The 25,164-nt window shown below is 37.4% G+C and overlaps 1 protein-coding gene across 1 annotated transcript in view; it reads right to left on the bottom strand.

Moving 5' to 3' along the window:
• Window positions 1–356: 356 nt before the first annotated feature.
• LOC115227417 (putative serine/threonine-protein kinase PRKY) overlaps window positions 357–25,164 on the bottom strand; it is a gene marked incomplete at its 5' end in the record, with an annotated part of 34,658 nt that continues 9,850 nt past the window's right edge. Inside the window, 2 exons of the mRNA XM_029798250.2 lie at window positions 357–557; window positions 11,696–11,959. Coding sequence (XP_029654110.2) covers window positions 434–557; window positions 11,696–11,959 — 388 coding nt within the window. The remainder of the gene's footprint in view (window positions 558–11,695; window positions 11,960–25,164) is intronic.

Here is a 25,164-nt window from a genome sequence, read left to right as displayed (position 1 = left end):
TCAAGCTCACAGAATTCAAACACAGCATTATCAACTAAGAAAACAGTATTTTTACATATTTTTACACCTTAACAAAAATAGAATGACTCGCAGCTGCTTACACCTATGAGTCATTCCATCTCATGATATCTTCTTTTTATAAGAAGCAGGATTCAGTAAAGTAGTTTCATGAACAGCATAAAACACCAGTCAGTTTCACATAGCTTCCACTGTTTATGCCTGCCTAAAATTCAATCTGCTCTGTAGCACCTACTTGCAGCTAACTGAACTAAGCCAGTGGATGTTAAGTGACTTAGTCAAAGACATCTAATGATGCAGTGGCAAGATAAGAATTATCAACCTTTTCCTTGATTGGTAACGACTCAGTTGTCTACAGACCCCAATTCTATAATATACATTATGAGGATTGACACAAATACAAAACCAGATGGACTTACCCAACCAGCATTTCATAGATCAATATTCCTAGTGACCACCAATCCACTGCTTTGTTGTGACCTTTGCTCTGGATAATTTCAGGGGCTAAATATTCAGGGGTGCCACACAATGTCCACGTCCTGCAATTATAAATGAAAAATTTAAGGATAAAAAAAAAAGAAAGAATGGAATATAAATACACTTTTGTTTTATTTTGCTAGCAGCACCACCACCACCACCACGACCTGCATAAAAGAATCAAACCTGACGCTGGAAAATTTCCCTAGAGTGCCTTCTGCATTGCAAACATAGTGTTAAGAGCAGGTTGTCATACTTAAGTTGTGGAACCAAAAATAACTATTAATAATTTGAATTTATAACCACAATGAGAAGAAAATTCCCTGTTGACAATAGAAACTACTCATAAGAGGAGCAAGGAGAACTCCCATAATTTCAATTGACCAAATATTAGATGGCAATATGCAGGGATAAGGAATAAGTCTGATTTTTGGTAGCTTTGATGACAACACCAAACGTGCTTCAATCTTATTGGATATCCTCAGCAAAACACAGTCAACAAAAGATATTTGAACAACAAATTATTTCAAAAGCATTTAGTTTTACAAAGAAGATAAGCTGCTGGTCAAGCAATTTAAAATAATAACATTGGAAAATTTCCCAATTGTTTCTTCTGCCAGAAGACCATATAGTTAAGTAAAGGTTACTAAATGAGGTCAGCAGAAAATATATTTTAATCATTTGAAATCTATTTCTATTGTAAAATATGAAGTAAATTGTAGAAATAAACTGGATAATGGAGATCACTGAAGAGTATTGAAACTTCAGAAAAGAGACAGCCAACTAGCAAAAACTAATTAAAAGAAGTTGACAACAGGCAAATAAATTATTAAGCAGAATCAGAGGAATATTGCACAAAATGCTTTGCATTATTTGATACATCTTTTTACATTCTAAATTCACATCTCACTGAGATAAACTTTGCTTTCTATCCTTGCAGAGTCGATAAAAATAAAGTATTATTCAAGTACTGCAGTTGATATAATCAACTGTTCTCTTCCTGCAAATTTCTGATCTTTTGCCTTCATAAGAAATTATTATTTTTATGAAAGTGCTGCAATTAGAATTATTAATGTTTGTGAGCTTATAGTTAATATAATTATAATGTATTGAACTGTAATATCCAAAGACAAGCAGAAGCCATATGGGGTCACTAGGATTTGTTAATACATGTGTACATGCAGGTATAGTGTAAATGCAACCAGTTTAAAGTCAGTAAGTGAGCCTCTAGTGCAGTGCTTTTCAAACTTTTTGCTGGAGTGGAACCCCAAGGAAACATTCCACTGGCTCGAGGAACCCCTGTGCAATAATTTAATAGTCTTATGCACACATATCTGCACAGGAGAATTAAAAATTACTGCCGATTTTAGCAGTTTTGTAACTTCTTGCGGAATCCCTGGACTGCACTGGCAGAACCCTAAGGTACGGCAGAACCCTGGTTGAAAACCACTGCTCTAGTGGCATGTAGTTTATATGACACCACACAGGAAAAGAAAACAAAAACTGAGAAACAAAGTAATGAGGAAAGGTGGTACATGATTTCACATGAAGAAAAAGAAATTGGTCCATGTGATAATAATAAGTAAACAAAGAAAAGAACACAGAAATTTAAAATATAAAACCAAAAAAAAAAAACTGTTGAGAAACTAATGAAAGAGTCTTCAATTGTTATGGATTTTTTTGTTAGAATAACTTGGTGAGTGGCAAACAAATTTTACCTGAATAACATATAGTCTAATTTAGTATAACTGAGGATTTGTTGCACACTGTAATACAAGCATGAATATTTATTGAAACACCCATCAGATAGTAATATCTAAAAAATTAGGGGTTTTGCTTCATAAGATAGTGAAGGGGCTATGACTATAATCTTGGCAAGCTCTTCCAAAATGGTAAAAGCTATGCACCTAATGCCCAAACTCAACATCTGCAGGCAAATATCCATAAGAAAAATGTGGTTAGTAAGAGAACTAATGAGCATTCAGCCCAAATATTTGCAACCAGGTAACAGTGTTCAGATGCAAACCTACCAACCAAATTAAAAGCACTCAACAACCAGGTACTGGTGTTGTTCAGCCCATAGTGTATCTTAACTGAGCAGAATCAACATCAACAGTGATCCAACCATAATTATCCAATACTTCTGTCCAATGCATCCTTCCTTCTTTTGAGATAGTATATTCCATGAAATTTTGCTGCTATTTCTAGTAGGTTGACTGTTCTTGTAAAAGTCCTCTAGTTGGCTTATTGCTCTCTCATTAACTTGAGTTACTGATATTTAACAGAAAAGCAGGTTAAATCTTAAGAGAAAAATGCATATCTACAGTCTCAGACAGGGAATTTCTTATCAATTTCTGGATATTCTGAAGACAAGTTTTGTCTGCCAAGATTCAGAGCAAACTAAGCTGAAGCATTTTATTCCTGTAACATTCTAATTTCAAATTCAATATTTAGCAGCCTTTTATGACTGAAATCTCTAACAAAATAAAATAAACTCAAACCATTTTTTTTTATCAGTACTTCTGAGAAATAGATACAGAATATGTGAAATTAGAGAGTAAAGCAAAAATGCTTTAAAACACATTCGCAAAACGTTTCACCTATCTAGAGTAAGCCAATTCTGATGCAAACAATCACTGTCTACAAGTGTACATCTGTAAGTAGATACATAAATACACATACACAGAGAATCACACTCATTAATTTTCCTATATACTTATACATACACGTTTGTGTGTGTGTAAATATAAATATACATATACACACACACACACACACACACATATATATATTTATATATATTCATCGAATGAGAACTAGTGCTTTCAACATGATGTCCACCAGTCCTCAGTCAAACCGTCCAACCCATGCCAGCACGGAAAGCGGACATTAAACGCTGATGATGATTCATATATATATATATAGAAAAGCACATATAAATTTACAGACATATTTGTAGTCACCCTGGTCACTCCATGAAGTAGCAGTTATTTGTTCTATATAAGCATAAGGACATGAGTAGACAAAAACTACACAAATAAAGTAAGGAGGAGCTAAACAATATATGAAGTTGGATAAGAAAAAGAGAGTGGTGGGAAAGGTAGAAATATGAAACAAAACAAGATTAAAAGAATATGGACAATGAAAATAAATGCACCGATGAAAGGACTACAAGAGGATCTAATGTTTCAAGCTATACATTTTACTAAAGAGGAAAAAAAGACAAGTAAAAGAAAAAGTAATAGAAACTGTACTGACTTCATGATGAAGCATATTCATATACGAGGGGCGTTCAATAAGTAATGCCCCTGACCCACTTCCCATAGCAGTAGAGCAACGAAACTTGGAACAGTTATTAGTCTTTTTCTACATAGGAACCACCCAGAGTTACGCATTTCTCCCATTGTTTGATGCAGCTCTGAAGACCGTTTCTGTAGAAGACCCCAGCTTGGTCCTCCAACCACGATGTGACTTCAGAAATAAAGGCTGCATCATCTGGGAAACGATTTCCTTTCAAAAACAACTTCATGGCTGGGAAGAGGTGAAAATCAGAGGGTGCAAGGTCAGAAGAGTAGGGGGCATGGGGGAGGAGTTCATAGCCGCACGCCTGTGCTTCTGATCTGGCGACACGCGAGTTGTGGACCAGAGCGTTGTCCTGCAGGAGGAGGATGCCTTTGCTGATCTTGCCCTGCCCTTGATTTTGATAGCTTCTCTTAATTTCCTCAAAAGTGAAGCATAATAGACTCCTGTAATTGTGACACCATTTGCCAGGAAATCTGTCATCACTACTCCGTCCTGGTCCCAGAAGACTGTGAGCATGACCTTGCCAGCGGAGGGCTGCACCCTTGCCTTCTTTGGAGGAGGGGAGTCACGGTGCTTCCACTGCATTGACTGGGCTTTGGTCTCTGGATCATAGTGATGGACCCAGGTTTCATCCTGTGTAATCAGTCTTTTGAAAAATTTTGACTCATCTTCTTGGCACATCTCCAAATTCATCCTCGAGCAATCGGCACGTTCTTGCTTCTGGAAAGATGTGAGCAACTTGGGAATCCATCTGGCAGACACCTTTTGCATATGCAAATGGTCATGAATGATAGTTTCCACAGACCCGGTACTAATCTTGACCTCATGGGCTATTTCGCGAATAGTTATGCGTTGATCTTCCAAAATGGCAGCCTCAACTTGACGGACAGATGTCTCATCAATGGCAGAAGGGGGGCGACCAGATCTGGGAGCTGTTTCCACAGAGTTCCGACCATGTTTAAATTCACGATGCCAGCGTTTTACAAGGTCATATGATGGGGCATCATCACCATAAGTTACTTTCATTTCATCAAAGGTCTTCCATGGTGTGCGTCCTTTCAAATACAAAAACCGGATCACTGCTCGACACTCAACAGGCTCCATTTCATACTTGACTCAGTTCAAACACCTGTAAATCAGAAACCGCAATTAGTCCAGAGCTGTAATTTGCCACGTATTCTATATTGCACATGCAAAATTTCAGCTAGATCAAATAACTGCAAGTGGATCAGGGGCATTACTTATTGAACGCCCCTTGTATCATCACAGGATCAGATATCCGAAAAAGGACACTCGAAAAGTTAGTGCAGTAATGTACTAACATGAAGTTAAATATGTATAAATGTCCAATCACAGAGTGACTAATGCCTCCATAATGCGCTTAGACTCCAATTGTTGCCGGCATATAAACACTCTTCCAACGGACCGGTCTAAGGGTAATAACTTGTCCTGTTTAAGGCTCAGACCATGTTTATTATTCTTTTATTTACAAATTAATTGACCATAACGGTTTTCTACCTCCAGTTTGAAGAGAGGTTATATGCCTGTGACCATTGGAGTCTGATGAGTTGTCTCTAAAGCTAAGTGCTTTATGGATGTGAAACCATTGGTCACTCTATGACCGGACATATAATGGGTTGGTAAGTAATTTCGGTTTTGTGAAATAATTCTTTTTTTTTTCATACAAATTCTATATTTTCCATTTTGTTCAATGACCTTTTGCCATCTTTCTGGAAACTTCCTGACGCCGCACTCATAAAACTTCTGGACCTTATCAGCCAAAAAGTGAAGCAAGTGTGATTTCAGGTCATCATCATTATTGAAAGTTTTACCATCCAAAGAATTTTGCAAACTTTGAAATAAATGGTAAACTGATGGTGTGAGGTCAGGCTATATGGTGGATGTGACATTACTTGTTCCCAACCAAGTTCCAATAATTTTCTACAAGTTAGCAAAGACATGTGTGGTCTAGCGTTGTCATGGTGGAACACAATTCCTTTATGATTTGCCAATTCTGGCTGTTTTTCTTTGATTGCTTGACAGTAAACATCTGATTTGATAGTTTGGTTCCTTGGAAGCAGCTCAAAATACACAGCACCTTTGTAATCCCACCAAATTGATAGTATGACCTTTTTTTTTAATGCAATTCAGCTTTTGATGCGGTTTCTGCTGGTCCATTATGCTTGGACCATGATTGTTTTCGATTGACATTGTAGACAATCCATTTTTTATCACCAGTGATGATTTGTTTCAAAAGAAGGTTGATTTCCTTGCATTGGAGATGCATATTGCAAATATTAATTCATTGTATCAAGGGAACCTCTTTCAATTCATGTGGAACCCAAATATCAAGCTTCTTAATGAGTCAAAGACATTTTAAGTGTTACGTTTATATATTTGTTGTGCAAGATTTTTTATGTGAAGTCGTGTGTTGAAACAGATATTTTTGTATTTCGGAATGGTCATTTTGCCAGTTTAGCCAATAAAAACACACGCACTATATATTTGGTGTTACTTTGCTTCAGTGTTATTTATTTTTTAATAAGATTAAATTTAATGTAAAAAATAAATAACACTGAAGCAAAGTAACACCAAATATATAGTGAGTTTCTTTTTATTGGCTAAACTGGCAAAATGACCATTCCGAAATACAACAACATTTTAAGTGATTTTCAATTGTTGTGTGTGAAACATTTAACCTCTCTGCAATCTTTTGCACAGTCACATGACAATCAGATTCAATTATGGCTTTGATTCGCTCATCATGAACTTGCGTAGGTCGACCAGAACATTGGTCATCTTTGAGTGAAAAATCTCCAGAACAGGATTTTTTAAACCATTTCTGACCATGTACGTTCTGTTAAGCAATCAACACCATAAACTTCACATATCTCTTTGTGAGCCTCAGCAGCCTTCTTGCCTTTACAGAAGTAAAAAAGCAAAATATGGTGAAAATGTTCGTTTTTGCACTCCATGTTAAAATTGACGCTGTAAAACTAACAGCTGTAAACGAAATTACGTGCATTTTGCTTCTAAAGTAAGCTAAAAGTAATGGCTATCAAATGTCAAAAGAAAAAAAATCATAACATTGACAAAAGTCATTCAAAAAATCATAATTCTATCTATTTACAAAAAACGAAATTACTTACTTGCCAAACCAATATGTGTGTGTGGTGTGTGTGTGTGTGGTGTGTGTGTGTGTGTGTGTGCGTCTGTGTGTGTATATGCATGATCATGTAGGAGAGTTGTCCTGAATGTAATGCAAAACTGAGCATAACTTTTTTTATATTAACTGATGCAGGTTGTTCAAACTGCACATGTTGGTAGAAAAACTCTTCTTTGCACCACAAGCAATGCATTTGCACCATTATTGAACTCGACCATGAAATCTGCTTTAAGAAAAATCAGGTGTACCCTCTTGCACTCATTTCTTCACAACCACTTTCACCTCAGCTTTGTTGCCCCTTATGACTGTCCTTCATTGGACTAAAGGCAGATATTGGAGAGCAACAGATCCTGGCTGTACAGTGGACAGGGGAGCACTGACCGGCCCAAATCCAAATTGCTGATTGCATGATTTGTTGCCAAATCATGGTGAATGTGAATCATTTTCAGATCCTTGTTCAGTTTCTTCCCCCTAACAGTTTCTGTGGGTCCTTTTAATCTCAATGTACCATTCACTGTTCACAGTACAGCCACATTCTAGAAAATCAAGAGCAATGACACTCTTATTATTCCAAAAAATAGTCACCATGACTTTTAGTGCCAATTGCTGGCTCATGAAAAATTGTGTGTCAACTGCAGAGGTACCCACTTTTGAAGACCCAGTCTTTCCACCCCTTTCTGCAACACCATGTGACCACAGTTCAGTTGTACGGCCAGCCCATGGATTGAAACTCATCCCCTTGCTGGCAGTGCTTATCATTGGCCGCCGCAACTGATGGTCTCCCGTTGTGTGGTCTGTCTTCGATGCTGATTTCCCATCTGTGTACATTGCTCTTGTCAATGGCATCATCTGTGCACACAACCTGTAGTCTTCTGTGGGTATTGGACAGCTCGCACACCTCCCTTGTCAAAAACTCAATAATGGCAATTTGCTTCTGCTTAGAATCCACAAAAGAGAACAGGAAGAAGAATTACAATAGAAGAAGAGTTACTCAACCAACACATATGTGCAATTTGAATGAATAAAAATGTTACGCTCCTTTTGCATATATGGGGAAGAGATTTTGCTTTAGAATGTTATATTAAAAACATAACTATATTCTAGCTAAATCTCCTTATTGTATTTTTGTTTTGTTTTTTGTTGTTGTTTTTTTTTTACTATATTTGCATGTAAGCTCTTTTGCAGTTCAATTGGAGCACTAAAATCCCAAAATTCATTATTATTGAAGTTTACAAATGACAATGTTTACAGGTTGCTACAATATAGCCAGGGCATGAAGTACCCTGCATGCAACAGCACTTACAAGTCAGTCATTTCAGACACTGAACAAGTTCATGGAGAACAGTTTTGTCATTCTTCAAACATCTCAAACAGACCCAGTTGGTGGCATTGTTGTACCTACAGAGGTTTATCCCAAACTGGCAAAACCTGCTCTCCAATAGCACTTCCAGACCAATGAATTTTGGAAATTGTTAATAATCCCAAAGTCGCAAACCAACTGACTTTTCCTGGTTAGTATGCATCTTGCTGCTACCCTTTGTATTTCTTCTGTATGACATCAACCATCGGCATTTCTGAGATAACCAACAGCATGTCAATGACATTCAGTGGATGAAAACATGATTCTGGTGTGTTCCAATACGAGCAGAATGCCCCATGGCGTATCTAACTTCCACAGCAAACTTGAGAACGAAAACATACAGGAGTGATAATCAGACACAATCTTGATGAAGAGTATGTGATTTGAAACTATTCCAATAGGTGACCATTTAGTTCGACTACCAAGTAAATGCTGCAGTACATAGTAGGGATCAATGTTTTAAAAAGGAAACTGAAACTAGCAACACTTTGGACAACTGTCAAAAACTTAGGACTGATCTTATTCAGTGCCCTAAGAAAGCTACACTATTACCAACTCTTTCTACAATGTATCATATGAGATAGATGTTATCCTGGATAAATCTGCAGAGAATTGCACCTGCTTCTGTTCTACTGAGAACACAAATAATCACAAGCTCCAACTTCAGTGAGCACCTTGACCAAAATCTTTAAAATGGCATTTAGCAGAATAATGAGACTAAATTGGCAATGATATATAAACAAACTCCATCATGTACATTTTGCTATTGTAATGTAATGCGATGAATTGTTTACAAGAATTACATTTATAACAATGTTATTTATTGCTGAAAAATTTTCAATTCCTTTATAAAATCTTTTACTAATTTTTAATTTAAGAATTATCCCAAAACCAAATGTTTGCACTCTTTGATGCTTATAGAAAAATATCTGAAACACAAATACTTTAGCATTGTGACACATATATTAGAAACCAAGTAAAAAATCATGGTCATTGCTCTTCTTCATAATTGATACTATTTTGCCTTTTTTTTAAGTTATCTATTTTTTTTACAGCAAGCCAGAGCAACAGCATACTTGATTAAACACCTTTTCATATACATTTGCTTTATTGTAACTTATTGGATCAGTTTGGTGACCTATCAACTGATGACAAACTTTGTACACTTTATTTAATTTTAAATTTGTTCATGTCCGTAGCTTACATAAACTATATGTTTGAAACTAGAAACAATTGTGCACAACTATTAGCATTCATTCAGTATTTTAACAGATTTTTCACAAACAGTTAGAGTGGATTTATGCCTATTTAACTTGCATATTGCAGTATTCTTGTTCTGCATAAATCACTTAAATTGATTTCCCAATGATTTGCCATCATTAGTTTTTCGCTTTCCTTTTATGAAAAAGTATTAATATGGTTACATAATGGCTTACATAAGGAGCTGCTGCTTTTACACTTAAAGAAACTTGTTGTTTTCTTTTTTTTACCTAAACAAAGCACAGAATTTACTGAATACAAACAGGTAGGGCTTTAAAAATGAAACAAAATAGATATAATAAACCTGACAAAATAGCCTCTTACATATTTTTTTTTGCTTTCCACTCAATTTAATTGCAAATTGAAGATGGCAGCATGAATACCATGACAATGTGTGTCAAACTAAGAATATGCATTTTCTTCTAAATAAAACCATGTTTGAAAATGATGAAATTTTTTGCACCTATTGAAAACATCCTAGCAAGATACATTATCAAGAACACATGTTATGTATGTCTTCATAAATAAACTAATTTAACCTAACTTAACCTAGCATAATGGTACTTTGGGTTAGGTCAGTTAAGGTTAGATTAGTTTGTTTATGAAAATATACAAAATATTTACATTTCAAATACATTTCTCTATATTAATGGCAGCTGCAATAATAGCCGACATCTGAACATATCATATGCCAAATGCACAACTGCAGAACATCCCCCAATTTTTTTTGTGTTTTGTTTGTTTTTTATAAAAGCCATATCAGCCGATGTACAGTGAATTCTATACTTCAACTAGAAAAATTAAGTTTTTCTTTTTCTCTTGCTATAATAATGCTGATATAAAGCACTGTAAATGTGACAGTAACTAATAAGTCAAATCAGTTCCTATTCAGAAGTACTGTACTTCTAGGTTAGCTGGAGAACCAGATCTTGCTTATATATTCCATTTCTGGCATTGTTACTATGGCTTGATACCCTTCTTAACACCAAGCACTTTACAGAGTGAATTACGTACACTTTATCATGGCACAAGCACTAGAGAGGTTATCACCTTGACAAAATTCTACCCTACATTGTCTCCAGCCAATATAGAATAGAGAGGACTAGTCTATTAGAAATTGAAACACTAAAATTAAAATCATATACACCAAGCATTCTTTCTTCATTTACTACAAGCTGAACAATAAAGACACGTTCTCCCCAGCCACCCACCCCCAATCCATGCTAATCTTAATGTGCTCCTAATTTATATTGTGAATTTTAAACAAAAACAAAAATTAATAGTTTGACAAAGTTTCAGAAATATTGATTTGAATTTAAACAAGGCATTAAACCAGATATGATTCAAACAATTTTGGATATCTGATTAATTAGAATTTTGACTGGACACGCAGGGCTAAGAGAGGTCATTAGTTTCCAAATCATATGCCCAGGCTCTGATGTAAGAATCTAGTCTTTAAGATTTTGGCAATACAAGGCTGACCATATCAAAGGAAAATCTGACATTGTTTGAGGTCGATCCAGCTGGTTTCCTTGAATGTTTCCTGAGCCAGAGACAAAGAAACAATCCATGCAATGGAAACTGCCTCTCCTCACCTGCTCCAAAGAAGGCCAAGATTGTTTTATCTACAGGGAAACTGAAGACCAAACTGACTAAAGGATAACCGACAAAATGGTTCTTGTTTCCTCAGGACAATGCTCCAGTACACAAGCCTTACGTTTCAATGGTTGCTGTGCCATTGAACTGGTTGATGAACCTCCCTATCTTCTTGTTTTGGCCCTATCTGGCTATTGTCAGTTTCCTAACACAAAACAAACACTCCATGAGAGTGTCTTGGTCAGCCTATGAACTTTTCAGCTGAGGATGGCATCAAATGTTGTGAGGATTAGTTTTTAAAACAACTCTGAATATAACCACATTAACTGTGTTAAATTAACACTCAATTTTTCTCAGTTTGGTAAGACCAAAGTAAATTTCAAAAATTGTGTGCAACTGCATTTTTTTTCTATCAATATCAAAACAATGAACTATAAAAAAGAAGTACTCGCACACAGATCAATCATATACATACACAAACACATACATACACAGAGGACAAAAAATTTACTTACCTGTCACGAAGCCTCTTAGCAAAACCAAAATCAGTAATTTTCATATGGCCTTCATAATCTAAGAGGAGATTTTCTGGTTTCAAATCTCTGTAGACAATTAATTTACTATGGAGATAGTCTATGGCTGAGATCAGTTCACAGGCAAAAAAGTTAGCCCAAGCACTGCTGAAAAACCCAGACTTTCGCAGATAAGAGAACAGTTCACCACCAGGTACATATTCCAGTAGCATATAAAGAAAATTCTGATCGTGGTAAGACCATGACCTGAAAAATAAAATGTGACATATATGAATGTGTGTGTGTGTGAGAGAGAGAGAAAGAGAGAGTGTGTTTGTGCATGTGTGTATTTTATTTTTTGTCCAAAGAAGAAGAGCCCGATGTGTGTGTATGTTCAAAGGAGAGGAGCTGTATGTGCCTTTGTTTGCATGTAGGTTTTATTGTTTGGTTCAAGTAAGAATGGTAACATGTATCATCGTCATCATCATTGTTTTAATCTCCACTTTTCCATGCCCACAAGTGTTGGGCAGATTTTCTGTGACCAGATGCCCTTCCTGTTTCCAACCTCCATCTATTCCCATTTAAGGTAATATTTTTTTGTAGACCAGACATATCTTGGCAGATTGAAAACCAAGGAAACTGAACAGTGGCATTCACTTTCAACTATTACACTATAAAGTGGCATCAAAAAGTTTCCAGAATAGTTCAGTAACATACCAAGAGATGGCAGCACATGGTTGTATGTGCAGTGAGAGGTAGCAGTGACTGTCATGAGGCAGTGTGCTGAGTGACATTGCTGTGCTCACTTTGCAAGTGGTGAAATTTGTGTTTATGTGATCACGGGTCTGCTGTAGACTGGGATTTTGGAACAAAGAGCCCACAGGAAATTTTTGGTAAACTAGAGACATCTGCCACAGAGTTATTGAGCATGTTTTGGCAAGCTTATAGAGACAAGGCAATGTTTGTATGCAATATTTTGAGTGGCACGAGGGCTTCAAAAGTGGCACAACAGAACAGCAGCCCAATCAAAAGCATGCTCATTGTTTCTTTCAACATCTGTGGTATGTGCATCAAGAATTTGTCCCCCAGGGCCAGAGCATCAATCAAGAGTTCTACTGTGATGATGTTTGGCAAAAGCAACTGATCTGTGGAGCATGAAAAATTGGATTTTTCACGATAACAATGCACCCAGTTACTGAGCTCTCCTCACTTGCGAGTTTCTTGCCAAAAGCAACATGGTATCACTTTTGCACCTGCCCCATTCGCTAGATTTAGCACCTGTGAGCTTCCATCTCTTCCCCAAAATGAAAATGCAGCTCAAAGGTTGCCGTTTTAACACCATTGTTGAGATCAAGAGTGAATTGCAGAAGGTCCTTTACTCGCTTACAGAAAACAACTTCCAGAACAAATTCCAAAAGCGGCAGGAATGATGGGACTGGTGTATTGCTGTGCAAGGTGACTATTTCAAAGGAGACGAGGTTAAAACTTAGGTAAATAAGTTATTTTTTATTAAACATAATTAGCCCAGGAACTTTTTGATATCACTTCGTATGTCAAGAGAAAAGAGACAGCAACACACACACACTCACACACACCACACACACACACACGATGTGCTCTTTCCAGTTTCCATCTACCAAAACCACTCACAAAGCTTTGATCGGCCCTCAAAATATGTGCATATTTTATTGCTTAGTTCAATGCCTAAGTGCAGTATGTGTGCTTGTCTACTTATGAATTTTATATTTTAGTCCAAGCAAGAGAGTGACTGTGTAGCTAGGTGTGTGCTTTATTGCTTGTATATTTGTATGTGTGTGTGTGTGTGTGTGTGTGTGTTAATGACTCCATTGTACTTAGTTAGGAGTGGGAAGAGTAAGAGAGAGAGAGAGAGAGAGAGAAGAGAGAGAGAGAGAGAGAGAGAGAGAGAGATTGCTTCATCCAACAGAGGGAGTTGTATGTTTGCACTAGTGTTTTATTACTTAGTTCAAGCATTGTGCATGTGTTTATATTCTATTGCTTTGTTCATGAGAGAAGGGCAGTGTGTGTATGTGTTTGTTTGTTTGCATTTCCACTGCTTTGTTCAGGAGGTCAGTATGCATGTTTAAATATGTATCCTTGTGTGTGTAACTGTGTATGCATATGTAATTTATTGCTCAGTTCATGAAAGAGCAATAAACAATGTTTGTAAGTCTGTGTGTTTGTGTGTGGGTTTGTTTTGCTTCTTCAAGGCAACGAGCAGGGCAGTGCATGTAGGACTATAGATTTTCTATGTACAAATGTGTGTTTTAGTAATTAGCCTTTGCAGGTCCTCCTTTTGCATTAATGAGATTGATGCGGTTAATATTCAGTTTCAAGTTCTGTAGGTTGCTACGTAGATAGAGATAGAAAGGAAGAGTGTTCTGGAAGACAATACGTTCAGAGTAATTGTTTCAGGGGGAGATAGTTGGGATGACAACATGAGAGAAATGAGTGCATCAGGTGATAAATGAGGGGCTTGAGGGTGTTAAAATCACACCAAAATTGATAAATTTGTTGCTCTATTAATGATAAAATAATATACCAATTATCTAGCTCCAGGCCAGCTCTGGTTTACCACATCAGTAATATATGTTCCAGTAGTGACCATTTTTTATTCAGAATTACATTTTTCAATTTACTCTTTCTTTTTCTTTTTTTTCTTCTTTTTTTTCTTCCATGATTTGAAGGAAATTTCACTGCTATTTCTAGCAGGTTAATTTTGTTACATTGATCAATTAAAAAGATGACTACTACTACAACCACCAATCACTACTACCACCACTACTATCACCATTACCATCAATGCCCTTAGCATTACCACCACCGTCACTATCAACACTCTCCTTATCACTACTGCAGCCACTCTCCAATTTATTATATATATATATTATATATATATATATATATATATATATATATTATATATATATATATATATTTACACATACTAGAGTCATAGGTCATGTCATGTCTGTAACTGCTCACAATCCATTAAGTTTTGCTCTGTGTGTGTGCAGTAGCAGTAGTAGTAGTAGTAGTAGCAGCAGCGACAATAATAGCAACATCATTTGTGCATGTCTGTGTGCACGTGTGTGTGTATAATAATGTGTGTCCATATGTGAATGACTTATGCTGGGCAGTAATAAGTGTGTGTGTGTGTGTGTTTATAAGGAAGCCTGTAATTGTACCACCACCACCACTGCCACCAGCAACCATTCTTCAAGAGAGAATGTTGTTGCAGTTGCTGTCTAAGCTGAACTGTCACTCAGTCTCTGTTGATTGTTTAAAGATGAGGGATTAGGAGAATGTATTAGCGTGGCTTTAGACTATTTGGCAATAATGGAAGGTGTACAGATGGTTGGACTCTAAAAAATATTAAGCTGACCTGACATGTCATCCCCCCCCCCGCTCAATGTTTCTTTTACATCCTGAACAGGAGTGGGGAGTGGAGAGTTCGGTGGTGGTGGTGGTGGTAGACCAGGGCTTAAATTAAATAACAACACAGACACTAGACTACTTGGCACTGGTGTTAGTCATAGAAGAAGACCCCAACTGCAGGTCATCGTGTGAAGTGTCACACTAAGGCCACTCCAAATGTAAACAAACTTCACTGATAATAGACTAATAATAGACTAATTTCAAAGTAAGTATAGTTGTTGTGTTGTAGCTTTGGTAATTGTCTCCTTCCATAACCGGTTCTGGTAAGACTCACAATCATAAGATTATGGTTTCGATTCCTGGACCAGGTGATGTAATAAGTTCTTGAACAAAACACTTCATGTCATGTTTGTTGCTCCAGTCCACTCAGCAATGAGCAATCCTGACCAGGGAGGAATACATATATGTCAGAGAAACCAGGAAATGGGTCCCTATGCTCCTTATGGAATAATGTAGACTAACCAAACCTTGGGTTGATCAATACTGTGCATGCGTGTGTGTATGAGTGCATATCTTTCACTAATATCAGCAAAAGATGTATACATTCGTAAAAATTCCAATAGACCAGGACATCCAAACAAAAATAACTTGCATTCATTCCATGAGTCACTGCTTACCCTGAATGCTCTTTTACCATATTTAATGCTGAGAACTAATGACTGTCCTGTTGAAAGCCAGAAACCAGTGATACTATGTTAAAACAAATAAGAAGAGTAGGTCCAGGGCTAGATTTATGTACGGGCCAATATGGGCCATAGCACCAAGCATTAGGAACCTCTTTCACTCAGAGAAGCCTAACACTTAGAGTTTAAAAATTTTAAATATACTTTCAGCAATGAAATAAATAATTAATCTTTTTCTACTAACTTAAAATTTCTTTTGATATTTGCCAGACCCTTTTAGATTTCAAAAGGCCATTGAATTTAATTGTCTTTCTAAATCTACCAAGGCCCTTTTATGTTTTGGGGCTTCTTTAAATTGTTTGGGTCTCATAGATTTAATAGGGGCCTCTTTATTATCTTAAATTTTGAATTACTAAAATTGTAGTGGCCCTAAAATATACTGATCCACTAAGTCTAAATCAGGCCCTTATTTAGTGCAACATGGTGTTAAGGATGTGTGTGTGTGTGATAGCATAGCAGTATGTTTAGGTTGTGTATGATGTAGTGGAATGTCATGAATATGTGTAGAGTAGAATATGATAGACTGCGCATGTATATAAAGTATGACAGCTGGAATACGCTGTATGTATTAATTAGGACATATATATTGCATGGTTGGTCTCACGGGCATCTTGCATTTCCTACATTGTCCAGTCTGTAGGTGTTAGTGTAGGTGGCAGCAATGGAGTAGGATAAAGAGGAAATGACTGGAGCATGACAGTTGCTGTTCTGGTTCAGCTGTTGGCTAAACATATTAGAAAATTAGTATAATTATTGTCAAGTACTAAAATCATTCAATGCAGTGAGAGTGAAGTATTTAATTAAAAATGATTATCCACTGAGAAAAGAGTAGAGGCATGGCTGTGTGGTTAAGAAGCTCACTTTGCAACCATGCAGTTCTGGGTTCAGTCCCACTGCATGGCACTTTGGGTAAATGACTTCTGCTATAGCTCTGGGCCAACCAATACCTTGTGAGTGAATTTGATAGAGGGGAATTGTGTGGAAGCCTGCCATTTATCCATGCATGTGCATTTGTGTCTGCCCCTCATCATTGCTTGATATTTGGTGATGGTTTGCTTATGCCTTCATAACTTAGCTGTTTGCCAAAAGAGGCTCACTTAAGAAATAGGGACTGGGGTCAATTCGTTTGACTAAACCCTAGAAGGTGGTACTCCCAGCATGGCTGCAGTACAAGGACTGAAACAAATAAAAGATACAAAAAAAATTTAAAAAACAAGTAAAACAAGTAGGAAAACAACTAACATTATTTTAATCATTTTAGAAAGTTTTATAATGGGATTTCTGTATGTGTCCCCTTAGTGTCATGCACTAATACAATGTGATATATAATACCACAGAACGGGGTAGACACCAACTGTCTCCAATTGACGTATTCCCAAATACCAACAACTGTTACCAATCCAAAACAACTCTCAATGAACTATAACAACTTCTCAACAATTTTCTGTGACTCCACGAACTCATGAATGACACCTTTCCACTTGCTGCGATTTCACATCTCTTGCTCTCAGTCAAACATGCTGCTATTTATACAATCCTTGCCATAACATAACAATCTCCCCTTTTGAGATTTGACTTCTGTAGGAAGTGCAATTTGTTTATTCAATTTTATTCTATTGTTTCTTCATCATCACCTCTGCCTTTTTTTTGGATTTTAATTTCTTCAGAAGTTTTCATACTTCATTCGCTTATGGACTATTTCTAGTCATTCAGTTTGTTTACATTTTCTATTGCTGGTCCACCTAGATTCAACCTCTTTTGGCATTGGAACATTGAACAAGTCATAACAAACTTCCATTGGTATTTCTTCTTTTTATCTGGTATGTCTAGTCTTCAACTGGTGTTTGTGCTCTCCTATTTGACCTTTTGTTATGTACATCATGCTGCCTATTCTTTGCATCACTATACCATCCTCCCAACCTTGTCTTCTACTCTTATATATTTTGAAATGAATTTTATCTCCCACATTAAAATACTTTGTTGTATTTCTTGGGGTTTTTTGTTGGTAACAATTTATCAAAAATTTATTTTATCTCCTGAGCGAACATTAGTTCTGATGGGCGACTTATCTGAACAAGTGTTTGGGTAGGTGTTACCCTGTAAACCCTTAAAAATTGAGTTTGTGTTGCATCATTGCCTAATTCCTTTTCTGATTTTCTTGGTGCTCACTTAAGTATGTCTATGAACCTTTCTGCTTGCCCATTTGATATCAGGTAGTACAGCAGAGTAGGATGTGATTGATTGCATACCACTCACAGAAATTTTAAATTCATACCATGGAAACTGCCTTCTGTTACCCAATACTATGGCGTCTGGGATACTGTATCATGCAAGAAGTTCCTTCAAGGTTGGATGACTGCAGACCTCCACACCCATAACATGGATTTGGTTATAACATTCTTTTACCTTTATTTATACCCAGTTGACATATCTGTACTTGAGAGAAACATTATTCTTCAATTTTCTTTACGTCCTGTTGCAAGTTGATAATTCTTTGACATTCCTCTGGTCCTCTTCTTCTAGTTATGTAAGAATCCGTGCATGTATTTCTGCATCTTTGTTAGCTGTCAAACTTTGCACAAAGACAAGGCATTTAAACATGTCTGGAGATAATTCCTTCAGTTTAAATTTTTTGCACATTTTATTTGCGATTGTAGTATAACTGACCAAATCTTCATTCTCTTCTTTTACTAAGTTCAAACAGTCCCAGCTAGTGCTGAACAAGGAACACTTATCACTGAACATTTTGGATAGCAATCCAATTATTTCTTCGAAGCAAATTCACTTGTTTTTTTAGGCAAAATAAAATAGCAGTATTTTTCATGTTCTTAAGGACCTAGTCTCAGTTTTTATATCATTGGTCCAACACTTGCATTCTTCCTTGAAGATTTCTTTCTTCACATCTTCTGAAGTATGTCAAAAAAAGTTATCCCCACTTCTGGGTAGTAACTAAATTCAGTTATAGCATTTGCTATGCCATCTGGCAAAAACGAACTTGCAGTATTTCCGAACTTCAGCATCAGTTCCAGCAACTGATTGTGTTGTAGCTTTTGGTGAAACTCTTGTTACTGTTGTTGTTGCTTTTGTAACTGTAATATGTCAGCTAATTGATCTTCTATAATTAACAAATTTTTTTTATCATAAAAATTGTTAATGACCAACATAAGTTTTGAATCACTCATTGCCATTTTTATAACATGGTTTCTGTATAGGTCCCCTTAGTGTTGTGCACTAATAACAGTGTAATATAGAATACCACGAAACGGAGTAGACACCAACTCTCTCCACTTGAGGCATTTCCAAATACTCAGCCAACAACTGTAACCAATCCAGCAACTCCACGAACTCACAAACACCTTTTGACTTCCTGTAATTTCTCATCTCTCACTTTCAGTCAAACATACTACTTCTTATATATGAGTTTGGCTAGTCCTTTCTCACAGGGGTTGTCATGATTCTCACCATAACAGAAGTTTGTAAGAAAGCTCTGACCATTTTTTTAGTCATATAAGATTTCTTCAGAAAGTTACAGACTCACAGTACATGCTGAAGTAATGATGAAAGAATCACTCAATAGATGTTTGAGATTTATACATAAGTATGTAAGTTAGCTTATCTACTAAGTCATTTTCTTATAAAAACTTCAGTAGGTACAGTGAGGTCTATGCTTTGCTGAAAAGATCTAAGAGCAAAATACATCTGGAATTGTCTTCTGTGCTTAACAAAATGATTAGAATGTTATTTATTAAGCTAATGGCTTTCCTCACTGCATGTCATCATCATCATTTTCCATGCTGGCATGGGCTGGACAGTTTGACAGGCACAGGCAAGCCCCTGTCAAACTCTCCAGCCCATGCTGGCAAGCCAGAGGACTACACTAGGCCCCAAATGTCTGATTTGGCATGGTTTCTATGGCTGGATGCCCTTCCTAACACCCAACTACCTTACAAAGTGTACTGTGTGTTTTTTTACATTCCATTGGCACAGGTACATTTTATGTGGTACTAGCACAAGTGCGTTCTACATGGCACCAGCACAAGTGCATTTTATGCAGCACCAGCACCTGCAAGACAAAGACCTTTCAGCTGGGAGAGGAAGTGGTGGGGGGGGGGCAGAGCCATAAAGGACATGTTTGTATGAATGTTTGGATAGCCATGATTTCATTTAGCTTGACATGTCATCTCAAATGCAGCAAATCACCACAAGTCCCAGTCCCTTGTCATCTTCTATCATCATCATCAACATCAGCATCATCATTGCACCAACTTTCTCTATTTACTTGCTCCTCCTACTCCTCTTGTACTTTAAAACTAATTTTATCACTCACTTGAAGATCCTTTCTCACCACTTTGTCCTGTGTCATCCTGAGTACACCCTTTCCACAGGTTCCTTCCACAATTAGAGCTCAGCACTTCTTTAAGCAGCTGTCCTTGACCGTACACACTTTAAGGAGCTGTACTCATCCATATACCAGCATCCTTATTTTCAAATATGTTAGCATTAAATGAATATGTTAACAATAACTTGACAACTGGTTTTCATGAAAATGGCCTTTCTAAGTAAATTTCCTTGGTGGTTTATTTAATAGTCAACATTTAGTTTGAACAACTGCAAAAGACATAGGTTTGGGAGTTCAATATCATCAACTGATCACTTCTTATTCATTATCTTTCAGTTATGTCCTTCGTATTTCCGTTTAGAAACACAAGAAACGATTTATGTTGAATCCCAGAATAGTTCTTGAAATTCATTTATTTGATTATCAGAGTGGGAATAGTCTGTGCAGTGAGTGGCAAAAATTAGTTTTAAAGTACAAGAGGAGTAGGAGGAGCAAGTAAATGGAGAAAGTTGGTGCAATGATGATGATGATGTTGATGATAGGATGATGTCGGTCACCGACTATTTCAGTCAATAGCAGGTAGCAATGTTTTGCAGTAACACCTGAAGATAATTAACAAGAAGCTAGGAGCTGTTGTTGTTCAATGTAATTAAACTTTCACATTTTTTAATACTGATTGAGAGGAGAGAACAGGGTAGGAAAGACGGATAAATTGATAAGCTGAAAGGCAAACACACAGTCAGAGAGACAGACATATAGACTGACAGACAGGCAAGCAGACGAATATATAAACTGGGGTTTTGGCAGATAAACAGCTGTCCCTGGAAGCAAACAAAAAAAAAAACAGACAGACAGAAAGATAGACATCTGGGCATAAACAGAAAAAAGACAGCCTGAATCCAAGCAAAGCAGATTCAATAAGCTAACAAAGCAGAAAGAGGTTATTGGACTTCCGACTGCTGAGCTCTCTATACTATAAGATCAGGAACATTGTATGAATAGAATACAGGAAAGCCATAAAAATATATACAATTTTATAATAATAATTCTATAATAATAATAATAATAATAATAATAGGAACAATTTTTTAAAATGAACAACAAAAAGAAATTGATTTTAATGGCAGATTGTGGGGGGTTGTTGTCCCCTCTTCTAGCCTGCCACCTGTGCAACGATAGACTGTCTGTCTTACATGACAATAGTTGCCAACCACCCCAATGGAAACCTCTTGTGTCATTTGATGGTCCTGGTTTTCGTTGACATGTTGGTGTCAGTAGTAGTCAGTGGTAGCAGAGCAAGCATTTGGTAAATACTTGCATTTAAATACTTGTCATCCCCAACAACCACATTCCCAGTATGATTGTGTGTCTACAAATATCCACTGCATTAAGTAAACCTGTTTGGCAAGGTGATTAACTTTAGGCAATGTGGCTGGGCACTGAAAGAAGAGAACGTTTGTGTTATTGTATGAGAGAGAGAGAGAGAGAGACAGACAGACAGACAGTGGTGGAAGACGATCCTTTTAAAAACCTTAAAAACCTAATGAATGTTGCCTTTGACAACAGCAGAGCTTTTGTCTATATTTGGCATATCCAAGCTAAGTTGCCCACCTACAGATGTACTCAGGTTATCAACAACTTGTTTGATCTGAAGTTTTCTAACAGATCCACACAAACACCACATTTCTTCATCCCACATTTCCCAACACTGGTGTACCCCGAAAGGTTGAGTTATATCATTTACATTCTTCATGCTGCACATTAACCCACTTGCTATAAATTGCAATGAAACTCCTGTGTAGACAGAATGTTCACTCCTGTGCAATATTAAGTCTAATTTCAGCAAACAACAACTCTTGTTGCCACAGTTGCTGATGATATGCAGTCAAGATACTTTACACAAGACATAAACAGAGACCTTGAGAGCATTCTTCATCGGGAACACGACAACCTAACCTCCATCAACAAGACAAAGTTTGCATCACTATAAATATCAAAGGAAAACACTCTAAACACAGCATACAATTTATTCATTAACCACTCACAAGTAAAACCCTCAAAATTGCAACAAATTCTTGGCTTCACAATTTCTCATAATTTCTCTAAGTAACTTCACATTGCCAAAATTACATCCAAAAAGGTACACTTCGTCCTCAGAAGCAGAAAATACATCAGCCCTCATCAGTTTCAAACCCTCCCTCTGTAAAACTGCATATATCTCTACCTAATCCCCACTTCCTGCCCCCATGTTCTCTGTGGTGTTTCACCTGACAAATATCCCTACCAAAGATTTTGTGAAGTCACATTTCCCCAGAAACCCAGAAATTTAACCCTCTGGAATACTCAACAAGCTTTTATTATTATTTTTTTTCTTCTTTTTAACATTAATCAAAACTTCCAGAAAGAAAGTCAAATTTGGGTTACTTAGAGACAAGTAGTTAGCGGTAGGCAAACCACAAGTCCCTTCAGGTAGATGGCCCTGCTCAATCTGTAGTAGAGGCATAGGTAGAAACTATAAGATGTACCCAGTGTAAACTATGGACACATAAGATGTGCAGCAATATCAAAGGAAGGCTAACTAGGAAGATAGTTTTTGTATGTGGCAGATGCTCGGGAGCAATAAACATTGAAAATATGCAGAGACCAACTTTTGCCACATTCCAGGGAGAAAAACTAGAAGTAGTTGACAGCTTCCGTTACCTAGGTGACCAAGTCAGTAGCAGGGGTGGATGCTCTGAGAGTGTAGCTGCTACAATGAGAATAACCAGGGCAAAATTCAGAGAGCTCTTACCTCTGCTGGTGACAAAGGGCCTCTTGCTTAGAGTAAAAGGTAGACTGTATGACGCATGTGTATGAACAGCCATGCTACAGGGCAGTGAAACATGGGCTGTGACTGCTGAGGACATGCATAAGCTCGTAAGGAATGAAGCCAGTATGATCCGATGGATGTGTAATGTCAGTGTGCAAACTTGACAGAGTGTAAGTACCTTGAGAGAAAAGTTGGACCTAAGAAGCATTAGTTGTGGTGTGCAAGAGAGATGACTGCGCTGGTATGGTCATGTGGTGAGAATAGATGAGGAGAGTTGTGTGAAAAAGTGCCACACCCTGTGGAAGAGGTAGACCCAGGAAGACCTGGGATGAAGTGGTGAAGCACGACCTTCAAACATTAGGCCTCACCAAGGAAATGACTAGTGACCGAGACCTTTGGAAATATGCTGTGCTTGAGAAGACCCGGCAAGCCAAATGAGACCATAACCTGTGGCCTATGCCAGAAGCGTAACCAGCCCACTTATGCGTACCTTTTCCTTCTTTGGTCACTAAACTCTGCTTGCAAACACCTGTTGAGGCAAGTGAAATCAAAATCAAATCAAAATCAATTCGATGACTGGCATCCATGCTAGCAGGGTGCAAAGAGCACTATACGAGTGTGATCATTGACAGAGTGGCTAACCGGCTTCCGTGCCAGTGGAACATAAAAGGGCACCATTTGAGTATGATCGTTACCAGCGTCGCCTTACTGGCACTTGTGCATGTGGTAGTAGGGTGCTAATCCGAGCATGATCATTGCCAGAGCAGCCAACTGGCTTCCGTATCCGTGGCACGTAAAAGGGCACCATTTGAACGTGATCGTTACCAATGTCGCTTCACTGGCACCTGTGCTGGTGGCATGTGTAAAAGGATTCGAGCAAGGTCGTTGCCAGTACTGACTGACTGGCGCCTGTGCCTGTGGCACGTAAAAGCACCCACTACACTCTTGGAGTGGTTGGTGTTAGGAAGGGCATCCAGCTGTAGAAACTCTGCCAGATCAAGACTGGAGCCTGGTGCAGCCATCTGGTTTGCCAGCCCTCAGTCAAAATCGTCCAACCCATGCTAGCATGGAAAACAGACGTTAAACGATGATGATGATGATGATGATGTTTTCCAGAGGAATTGTCTCTTGTAGAAAGATCTTTATATACAAACACAGTGGTTAAAGTAGTTGATAACTTGTGTATGTGTTTGAAGAAAGGTATAACTGCAGGCATAGTTATGACCAGAATATGAATAGATTCAGTGTTTTGAATTGTTTGTGTCTCTGTTTGAGATAAGATAACTCCTTTTATTAAAGGCTTTCTGTTCATAACAGTGAGAAACAGATATGGTGTTGTTGAAGGACATTATTATTTTCTCAGTTCTATACAGCATCCATGTCTTGTTTGGGTGCAAAGATATCTTCAGTGTCTTGCTTTCCAATATTACTTTTAAATCATCAGTACAGCTGCTGAATATGGGAGAATGTATACTTTTGTCTACACCCAAAAAGCCTTAACCCTTTTGATACCAACCTGCCTGAGACTGCCCTTGGTTCTGTAATAAAAACTTCTTGTTTGAAAGTGACCTAAATTAACCCTTTAGCATTCAGATAATTCTCTCAAATGTAATACCTATTTACTCACATTATTTTGAATTAATTCAAGGTGCGTTTGCTTATTTTTAGAATGACATTGTAGGATAAGTGTGAGCAGTCACATCTGGCCAGTTTTAACATGAAAGAGGTAGAATATTTAGACCAGATATGGCCAGTTTGAATGCTAAAGCTTTAAAACATTCCATCACAATTTCATGTTAATTTATGTTCCACACACCACCTTAATAATTACAGTTATTTTACAAAATTCTTCATAATTTTCAAAATTAAGTGAAACAAAGGCAGCGTATTTCAGCAGAAATATAAGGATAGGCTGAATGGAGTGTTATGCTAATCTTTTTATTGTTGTAGCTTCACAGTTAGGGTACTAATGGTTACCATTATTTGAATACCAAATGTTATATCATCATCATCGTTTAACGTCCGTTCTCCATGCTAGCACGGGTTGGACGGTTCGACTGGGGTCTGGGAAGCCAGGGGCTGCACCAGGCTCCAGTCTGATCTGGCAGTGTTTCTACAGCTGGATGCCCTTCATAACGCCAACCACTCCGCGAGTGTAGTGGGTGCTTTTTACATGCCACCTGCA

The sequence above is a fragment of the Octopus sinensis genome, unplaced genomic scaffold (assembly GCF_006345805.1).
Source record: "Octopus sinensis unplaced genomic scaffold, ASM634580v1 Contig03052, whole genome shotgun sequence".
Taxonomy (NCBI): domain Eukaryota; kingdom Metazoa; phylum Mollusca; class Cephalopoda; order Octopoda; family Octopodidae; genus Octopus; species Octopus sinensis.
Note: the sequence above shows the minus strand (reverse complement) of the source record. Positions and strands in the feature narration are given on the sequence as shown.